The following is a 10215-nucleotide window of genomic DNA, read 5'->3' as shown; positions in this document are numbered from 1 at the left end:
AGCACGGAAGGTCCAACGACTGTCTAGAATGAGGCCGAGGTACTTCAACTGCACCCCGACCCCGATACGGACGCCTCCAACCACGATATGGGCATCGACAGGTGGCACTCTCCGGGGCCTGTGGAACCACATGGCCTCGGATTTACTGAGCGCCACGTCGAGGCCCAATCTCCTGATTTTGCCGACGACATGCGCCACCCCAGCCGTAGCAAGACGGGCAGACTCAGCAAAACTCCCCCCCCGGGCCACGACCAACGTGTCGTCTGCGTAACAGATTACGCTCAGGCCCGGGAGGAGGGCACCCCTCAGCACCCAGTCATACCCGATATTCCACAAAAGAGGGCCGAGCACCGACCCCTGTGGAACACCGCGCACGACCGGGAAACGGTGCACGATCCCACCGTGTCCGGTACACGTGACCGATCTGTCTTCCAAGTAGGAACCCACCAGCCGGCGAAGGTAGGGGGGCACTCCGTGTCGTTCCAGCGCCCCCCCTATCACGGACCAGGGCAGGGTGTTGAACGCATTGGCGATATCGAGTGACACCGCCAAAGCCACCCCACCCCCGGAAACGGCCTCATCCGAGAGGGCCCGCACGCGAAGGATCGCGTCTACCGTTGAGCGGCCCTCTCGGAAGCCATATTGCTCCGCCGACAGATCGGGTCCCACCCTGACCAGATGCTGGATGATGCGGGCTGCCAGAATGCGTTCCAGCAGCTTGCCCACCTCATCCAGCAACACGATGGGACGGTACCCGGCAGCAGTATCCGCCGGGCGCCCCTCCTTTCTCAACAGCACGAGTCTGCCCGTCCTCCACGATGAAGGAAACCGTCCCGACTCGAGGCAGGAGTTGTAAAGCCTCAAGAGTCGGTCCCCCAGGGCACCAAGAGCCAAGGCCCAAACCCGGCCATGGACGCCATCCGGGCCGGGTGCTGTGTCCTTCGCGCACATTTTGCGCACGGCCACACGGAGCTCCGCCCCCGTTATATGGGGCACCTCGGCAGGGACTTCGCCGTCGTATTCCGGCGGCGAGTCCATAGCGGGAGCGACAAATCCCTCCCGCTCCTGCGGGAACAGCGCCGAGACGATGTCCCGCAGCTGCTGAGGCTGGAGACGCTCCGTGATCGGGGGGGCCCATGGGCGCATTTTATTGCGCACCATATGATAGGGCCGCCCCCACGGATCCTCATCCAGCGTCTCCAGGAGACCCTCCATGTGTTGATCCTTGGCTCTTCTGATGGCCAGCTGCAGTGCCCTCTGTGCGACGCGAAATGCGGCGTGCAGCCGGGCCTCTGCCGCCGCGAACGCAACTGGATCGTTGCGCCGCGGCAGGCGGCGGCGGCGATGCCTGGCGCACTCGCGCCTCGCCCGAACGCACTCCACGCGGAGTTGCGCAATTTCGGGCGACCACCAGTACGCCTGGCGATTAGGAAGTCGAGGGCCGATCCGGGGCATCGACACATCACAGATGCGACGCATCGTGTCCCGAAACCACCCTGCCTCGCCCTCGACCTCGACCGGGTGTGGACGCATGGGCGCCCACGCCGCCACTGTAGAGGCTTCCATCAGGAGCTCCTTATTCAGGCGCTTCAGTGCCCACTTGGGGAATGACCGGGACGCACCACGGGGGTGGTCCCCGAGGGCGTCCGCGACTGCGGAGCGGGCGGAGAGATCAAACCGAATATATCGGTGATCTGACAACGTCTCCGCCCCCTCCAAAACCCTCCAGTCGCGGATACGGCGCGCGATGGCCGGGCTCGCGAACGTAACGTCCACAATAGACTCGCCCTGCCACCGCACGCACGTCGCAACCGACCCTCTATTCAACAAACAGAGGCCGGCCGCGTTCGCCCACCTCTCCAGTAGCCTACCACGAGCGTCCGAGCGGGGGGAGCCCCATGCGATAGACTTCGCATTGAGGTCCCCCGCGAGAATCACTGGACGAGGAGCGAGGCGGCGAGCAATCGCCCCGATCTCGCCCAGGAAATGCCCGAACTCGACGGTAGGCCTGTTCGGAGAGAAGTACGCCCCGATCACGACGGTCCCTTCCAGCTGTACCGCGACGAACCCTTGACCCCTGGTCACCATCGCCAGGGGGGGGATCGCCGCGTCTCTTCGTATGACTATGGCCGCCAGGCCGCCGTCGTCCCCAAACCAACAATCATTTGCTGGGGGAACGAAGTACGGCTCGGCGACCACAGCCACATCTATGGACCACTCCGCCATGCTCTGAGACAGCATGTCCTGAGCTCTGGCGGAGTGGTTCAGGTTTCCTTGGAGGAAGCGATAGGTGCGGTCCATTACTGTTGGACCACATCCATCGCCCCCTCCCCTTCACCGCTGCCCCCGCCCTCCGGCACCAGCGCCGCAGCGGGGATTACAGCGTTGGCCAGTGCTCCTCTGGCCAACCTTCTCTTTTGCCGGCGCTTCGATTTTCGGCGCCGGTTGCGTTCGGTATTATTACCGGACGGGAAACACGCCTTGCCTCCCGCCCGGTGATTTGCCCTGCGTCCGGCTGCAGCGCACAGAGCGCAATGCGGGGCGGCCGTGCAGGACGCAGCTTTATGGCCCGGCTGGCCGCAGCGGAAACACAAACCGCTGCGGTCAACCGAGCTGGTGCACTTAGCGAGTCCGTGCCCCGTGCTGAAGCACCGGAGGCATCGCCAGGCACGTGGTTCTTGGAGACGCACGTGGGCCGCTATCCAGCCCACGCGTAGTCTCCCTGGATCCCCCGTCGATCTTCCCGGTGGAGGAGTGGCCAAGGAAGTGGCCGCCTCCACAGGGCAGCGCGCCCACGCTGACCTGGCCCCGGAGTACCCTGAGCGAAGTTCGCCCACGGTCACGCTCTCTGGGGCACATCTCCCCTGGGCCGCTATCGCAGCTGCCACCTCCTCCTTGGTGGCGCAGTCGTCCAGGCCGGTGATCCTAATCTCGGCCATCCTCACCGGCCTGTGCACGCGCACCTCTTCTTCCGGCAACGCCACGCGGAGCGTCGCCACTAGTTTGTCCGCGATGCCAGAACTATCGGCACCGGGACACTCCAATAGCTTCGCCCCATTGGCTGTGTGCCGGAAGCGGAGGCCCTCCTCTGCTCCGATTTCTTCCAAGCTTACGGCCGCGCGCGCCCGGGCCATAACCTCATTATACGTGAGGCCCTTTTCGATGGCGGCCGGCAGCAACGTCACTACAACGGCAGCCGACCCCGCTGCGCGCGGCTTCTTCTTGTTTTTGGTCTTGCTAGCGGCCGGTGCTCGACCCTCGCGGGGAGCAGCCACGGCCGCCAGCGCTGTGTTTCGGGTAACAGCAGTCGGCGCTCGACCCCCTTGGGGAGCTGCCAGAGCTGTTGTCTGTCGCAAACTTTTGGTGCCCCGCTTCACCACTTCCGTCCAGCCCTCGTCCATGCTTGACGGGGGGGGAGGAAGGACACGGGGCTGAGGTTGGAATCGCGGGGCGGGATTCTGGGCGCCCGCACCTCTGTTATACTGATTCCGGCTTCCACGTCGTGCCACCCTCGCGGATGGGGTAGAAGTGGAGGTCGGCTGGGTGGCCTGGTCCCGCGGGGCGGTCGCGGCTGTTGGTACAGGGACGCATTCTCTGGAACCAATCGAGGAGCGGAGCATCTCCTCAAGGTCAGCCAAGTGTTTGCCGACCTCAACCGCCACCGCCCGCGAGATGCAGGCCATCATTTCCTGTCTGCTTGGGAGGGAGTGATCCACACCCCCCATTTCAGCAGCCTTGTTATAAGGCCTCTGCGACCCTGCAGCACGTGGGGGTGAAAGAGGCGGCTCCGAAGACCTGGGCCGTGGCAGCGCCGGCCACTCGTCTACCATCCTCGCCAGTGGCGAACGGATGTCCTCAGTCCTTAACCTTCCTGCCTGTATTGATGCAGGGGCGGCCGATATCCGGGAAGGCGGCGCAGGCCTCAACTCAACCCTCCGAGGGGGGCGAGGAAGCGCGGGAGTAGGCACGCGCGGAACAGGGGCCACAGAAGTAGGCGCTGGCATGAGCGCCGCCACACTCATCCCAGCCCGCGAAGGCGCGCTGGTGTCCATCTTCCTCACGGGTGGCTCAGAGCGTGCCAGCGCAGGCATCGGTGACAAGGGAGTCCCCTCTCGCAAGGCTGGGGAGTCCCCCAGAATGCGACTCTCCCTGGAGTCAAGCTGCGCTACGAGTTTGGACATGGTAGGGATCAGCTTCGTCCTAACCATAGCGGCTCCCTCCCGGAGCCTCTTCCGGTAGCTGCTGCCTGGCTCGGCGCCCTTGGCAGCCACGGTCGACAGCAACTTAGCCAGATTGACCAGGGCATGGTCGAGGTCGCGGAATGCCTCGTCCCCGCTAGCCAGGGACGCGGCCGACGTCGACATCGACTCCACCGACGTCGCCGGTGACACTGCGCCCCTTCTCCTCACTGGTGCCCACTGGGGTGCGGGCATCGTGTCTTTCGACGCAGCAGGCCCCGAAATCACCGGAGCCACCTCCTCGACGGCCATGGTCTTTTCCGGCACCTCGGTGCTGGAGGATGACGCACCGCCGTCGTCGGAAGTTGCTACGGGGGTCTTCCTTCGGCCCCTCTTTTTCCCCGCCGATGGTTTGGTGGGGTTCATCGCAACCGATTCGCTGGCGAGCGCAGAGCGCATCGAGCCGGCGATCAGGGAGCGCATCGGTTCGACGGGAATTCCGCTGCCCGTCGCACAGCCTCCTTCATCTTGGCAATTGTTGCCCCCCCCAGAATACGTGGGGCAGCGTGCTTCCACCGAGGTGGAAGCACGGAGGGATTCTCCGCCCGACTCGCAGGCGGTACCCTCCTGGGGTACTAACTTTTCACAATTGTCCATCATGTCTATGAATTCCTTTTTTATTAACCAGGGGTTTGGTCCCCTGGGATCTACGACACCCTCGGGACTGGAAACCCTCCAGCCATACATCCCATCGCCGGGTGTCGAGCTTGAGATTGGGGCATTTTTGAAGAGGTTTGCGTCCTCGCAGCTCCGACCAGTAAAGGCAGGAGCCCCCGTTCCCCATGACTGGGGTTTACGGTTTGGCCGACGGTGGCCGAGGCCTGTCCGTCGCCCACAACGCAGTGTGGAGCCACGCCGGCGAGCCGGTACCTCCCATATCTGGAAGGCTTTCCCCTGTAACCGAAGCCGGGGACATGGCAACCCGCAGCCGGAAGACACAAAAGTGCCGCCGGCTCATCAGGCTCCCGAGAGCCAACCCCTCATCCCCTGAATGCCTCCCTTTGCCAGTTCAAAGGGCGTGGGGAGAGAGTCCCTCGCTCTCTCTCAAGGAGCACCCGTGAATACGGAAGCAGCCAAGGAGAGCTGGGCGCAGTTCTCTTGGTCGCGGCGTCCCACACAGATTCCTCTGCACGCGATTTTAGGGACGCACGCTTAAGCCCCACCGCCACGACAAGGCGGAACTACATTCGGTGGGGACTTCGCTTCACCTACTATAGCGGAGGCTCGGCATTGGCATTATTGACATTCCAGCTGTTTATGACTTAAGATCTCCAAACTCCAAAAAATAGATTGAAACCGTCGCGGCCTAAAGAATAAGACGCCTGGAGTGTTTGTATCGAAATATGTACGTCCTTACACATATTCATGAATGGCTTCTACAACCGTGTTCCATAATTAATGATGGTACGGCGAACCTACACGAACGGTAGAAACTACCACCCTATCCATTTCTGCCATGAGGCAACATTTCTTTCCGGTTTGAAGGGTAGGATAGGCGTTACAGTGTACAATTTAGACTTAGACCTTACGTATTAATGTGGGTGGCGGCATTAGCATAATGATTTTATATAGATTCCGGTAACCACTCACCATCAGGTGGGCCGTATGCTCGTCTGCCTACAAGGGCAATAAAAAAAAGCACTTAAAGCCAGATCGGCTGTAAGATTCTTTATCCGTCTTTGAAATAAAAAGATAATGGCTAGAAGAATTCCCTTAGTTTCCTTTTACGACACCTACGGGTGGATATGATGAAAATCAGCATAAATTCCTAATCCTACGATATCACTTCATTAATGACACATTTAGTACTTTCTACTTGTTTGCTTTTTTATACGGAATAATACTATGAGGAAGTTATTCTAAAATACGTGTGAAGTGTGTACCAAAATGCTATTTAGAAAAAATATGTCCTAGGGTTTGCATCCCAACAATGTCGCATCACTAGAGATGAGCTCACCGAGCGTTTGAGCAATTACAGTTATTGTTAGTACAGGATACATTACACAAATTGATATTGATTTTTTACTGACGCACAAGGCTATATGTGAATTTAAATCGGATAGCGCATCTTTTTGATCCATTCTAAGAACAATGAGTCAACCTTTCTTATAACTATTTAACATTATTGCTTACCGATGCTTTTCTTGTGTTACACATTTCGGATATGAAATAAAATCTGAATTGTCTTCGCAATCGATGTTGTGTTTTTTACTGTAATTACAAAGGAAATCACTTGTCGTTTCATGTTACGAGGATTTCATTTGCTTAATGAGTACATCATTATTTATATACGCGAATCGGTAAACATAGTCTGACAAAGTATAAGGAAATTCTATGTCAATAATTTCTTTAAACATGTAATCAAATACGAATTTTCGTTCATTGTATGTTCTTGGCCGAAGTAATATCGTTGTTTGACGCATTCATTGACGTGGCTCAGGGTCTAATGGGTACATCATTTGTTTGGTTCATTCTCACTATATTGTATCATAGTCATTGTGCTATTTATAAAGTAGTTTTTGTTGATTTGAAACATCTATAGCCGCACGTAAAACCGAATTCTGGCGTGGCGACGCGTCGCCATGCGCAATCGACTGTGCGATTCTCTCCCACTCGATCCGGCGTTAAGCCATCTCTCTCGCTACACTGAGCTCGGATACCTATAGTGCAGGGGTGGGCAAAAGCCGGCCCGCGGGCCGGATCCGGCCCTTTTGCTAATTTTATCCGGCCCGTTGAAAAATTCCGCACATAAATTTTTTTAAACTCTTTTATGAGATTTTGTTGACATCAGCATTATTAGTGTGCGTACTGTATATATAATAGTCTTAAAAATAAATATCGATCACAAATTACTGACGAAAATCTACACTCGGTATTAAGGATTGCTGCAAGTGATTTGGAACCCAATTTTGAAGAAATAATGTCAGATGAACATTCGAGATTTCACGTTTCGCATTAACTTTAAATATTTATTTTACCGTTTGATGTTTTTCTTTTCTTTTTTGAATTCTATTTACTATTATATTTACGAAATGCAATATAAATGTTAAATTGTAATAACTATGTGTCAATATAAAATAATTTGTATCATTAAGACATAAATAAGTAACAAAATAAAATGTTTCATTGACTGGTTTATCTAATAGGCATTTATTTATAAAAATATTTCTTTAAAAATTACGTGACATATTTTATTCAAATTGAAATGATACTTAGTGTTTTTGTCAAAAAAAAATTGGCAGGGAAAAAACTCCATCCAAAACATCCGCTTGTGCAAAGCATATGCGGTATAGTCCTCCGGCCCGGGAGACATTTTGAAAATTTCATTTTGGCCCGCGTTTTAAAGTATTTGCCCACCCCTGCTATAGTGTATACTCCGTAGTGTATACAGTGTTGTTTACTACTATACACATAACCTGTGTTTTACTTGAAAACAAATTATTTTTTCGTAATATTTTATTTTATTTTATCATTATGACATAAAATATTTAGTTCCTATCACAATCTGTTCTTTTCTGTATATTACTTTTACAAAATAATGTCGATGTTTCACATCTGCCAGGCGTCCCGTGACGGCTCACATTTTTCCTCATAGGTGCCTATTCAGATTCAGATTTCGGATGTTTTTTAATTTACTGTATGCCGATGAGCAGTCGGCTAACCCCATGCTGAGTTGTGAGCTTCACTCATGGACGTCAACAATGGTAAAAGCACAGACAAGCGTCGCTAACCAATTAAGGCTTTTCAACCTTGCCTGAAAAACAGCGTGGAAAGAAATGAATTCTAAAGCCACTTGTATCTAATTTACAAAAAAAACACATTGCGTTGTCTTGACTACCGATTGTCTAATTAAAAAAAATTAAAAAAATGCATGAGGTTGAAACATCATTTGTATTGTTTAATGTCTATCCCACTCTTCAAACCAGAGCACGTGATTGCTTATCAATAGAAACTGGCAGGGTGGTGGTACCCACCCGTGCAAGCTCACAAAGCTGCCTGTCACTGTTACACTAATTCAGATTTGAAACTAAGATCTTAAGATGTGTGGTGTAGAATTCACGTTATAATCATTAATGGCTACAGCAACAAATTAACACAATTTGAGTCGTCTAGGGCAATGAAAAAGGTAGGAAAATAAGAAGAAATACTCAATTACGGCCGTTGATGGGATATTCTAGTTTCACCCTAACTAAGGAGCGGGGTTCACAGGATGAGACGTTGCTAACATCTGCCCTATCAAGACCTGTGGTTCCCTAAATTTCCCCCTCAGAGAGAAACTCAGTGGGTTGGGTCTGTTAAATTATCCGTCAAACTCTCTCAAGAGAGCGTTTACCGGTGCTAGTAATACCCAAAAGCACTGAGTGTGGATCGGGAGGATCTGATATGACGTGCCCAGGGCGACGGTGGCCTTCTATGCGAAGGTCGCATAGAAGAATTAGAGAAAGTCAATTTAAGCTTTTCTAATTCATGTCTGAGAAACCACATGGTGTCCGAAGAAGCTCATAACATGTTCTTGGCAGATGACAGAGAGTTTTTACCTAGAACGGTAAAATATAGTTGAACAAGCTCGATGACTAATAAATGCTTAATATGTTACTAGGTACCTACTTATTTATTGTATTTATCCGTTTATTCTTTTTTGATCAAATTTCATCTTCGATTTTAATTCAAATAGTTACGTTTAAAACTTATAATGTTCTATAAGACATGATTGCTTTTGAGTAAAATATTTCATCATCCATTATTTTCTTTGTTGCGCAATAAATTTAATAATAACGTTAAGTGATGTAGGTATTTAATTTACACACATTGCATATTTGTTCATTTTAAAGTAGTAGCGATATCATAACCATTACTGTTATGGGTTATTAGAATAGTAACACAAATACAGAAATGTGACTTATTCAAAATTAAAGTCATAAAACTCATGAATATTATTTTCAATGCTTACAAACATTTTCAACTATTTGTTCAAAGATGGCAGCTCCATCGAATATTTATTTGAATATGAAAAAAATAAAAATCCTCTTCCTGTTTTCTATTTTAATAAAAAATAACAGACCACATTATGACATATTTTGTTTCTTTCTAAAATAAAACACTCAAGGGAAAAGTACTCAAAAATAAATTGACTCATTTTAAAACACGAGACCATCCTATCCGACATTAGATGTCACTGTTATCAATATTTTATTTTGCTCGGTAACTTACTCGAACATTCCGGAGTTTTCATGTGTTTTCTCGACAACAGATAGAGCTTGCGGCGCGTGTATAAAAGGGGCTGTTGCGCGCCGAATGTCACACATTTGAAAAGAAGTGTTCGTGAGATAAGGAAACGGCGCACAAAACAAATAAAACTAAAGTGATATACAAACTTGGCGATTGAACGAAATCGAAATGTCGCTTGTACCGTACTGGCTACGACACTTGAGGAATCTGGCGTACAGGGATCCGATTGCTAGAGCATTTGAAGATCCTTTCTCCGTCTTCTCCCGGGACCCTTTCTTCCGCGATCCGATCAAGTACATCAGGCAAGCCACCTCACCAATTGAAGACAGTCATGGCATCGAAGGAGTATACTCAGATTCAGAGATCAAAGTTGACGGCAAGAAAGTTGAAGTTCACCTGGATGTGCAGAATTTCACCCCAGAGCAAATTCAAGTGAAAACTGTTGGTAACGAAATTATGATTGAGGGCAAGAAAGAGATAAAGAGAGAAGACGGCTGGACGAGGAGTCACTTCGAGAGAAGGTTCCTTCTTCCTGAAGGTTTCCCGCCGGAACGAGTAGAGTGTCACCTGGATAAAGGGAAGCTGAAGCTTATCGCCTTTAGAGCTGAACCGCTGCAGGAGAGGGCGGTGCCAATTCAGGAGAAATCTGTAAACAGTGAGCAAACAAAGTGAAAGATGAGTTTTAAATTATAAGCTTATAAACGCAATCTTATTTTTTTGCTGTATTTAGACTGATTAGGTTATATTT

At 51.3% G+C, this 10215-nt stretch overlaps 1 protein-coding gene across 1 annotated transcript; it reads left to right on the top strand.

Annotated features, from left to right (window-relative positions):
• Nucleotides 1–9537: 9537 nt before the first annotated feature.
• LOC101741436 (heat shock protein Hsp-12.2) lies at nucleotides 9538–10215 on the top strand. Its single transcript, NM_001170999.2, has one exon. It carries the CDS (start codon nucleotides 9636–9638, stop codon nucleotides 10137–10139), a length of 504 nt encoding a protein of 167 aa, NP_001164470.2. The 5' UTR covers nucleotides 9538–9635; the 3' UTR covers nucleotides 10140–10215.

The sequence above is a fragment of the Bombyx mori genome, chromosome 5 (genome assembly GCF_030269925.1).
Source record: "Bombyx mori chromosome 5, ASM3026992v2".
Lineage (NCBI taxonomy): Eukaryota > Metazoa > Arthropoda > Insecta > Lepidoptera > Bombycidae > Bombyx > Bombyx mori.
This window is presented reverse-complemented; position numbering and strand designations above follow the sequence as displayed.

Bases quoted from the DNA above. Each gene is read 5' to 3' on its own strand.
- LOC101741436 (NM_001170999.2), top strand. From the start codon at position 9,636: ATGTCGCTTGTACCGTACTGGCTACGACACTTGAGGAATCTGGCGTAC.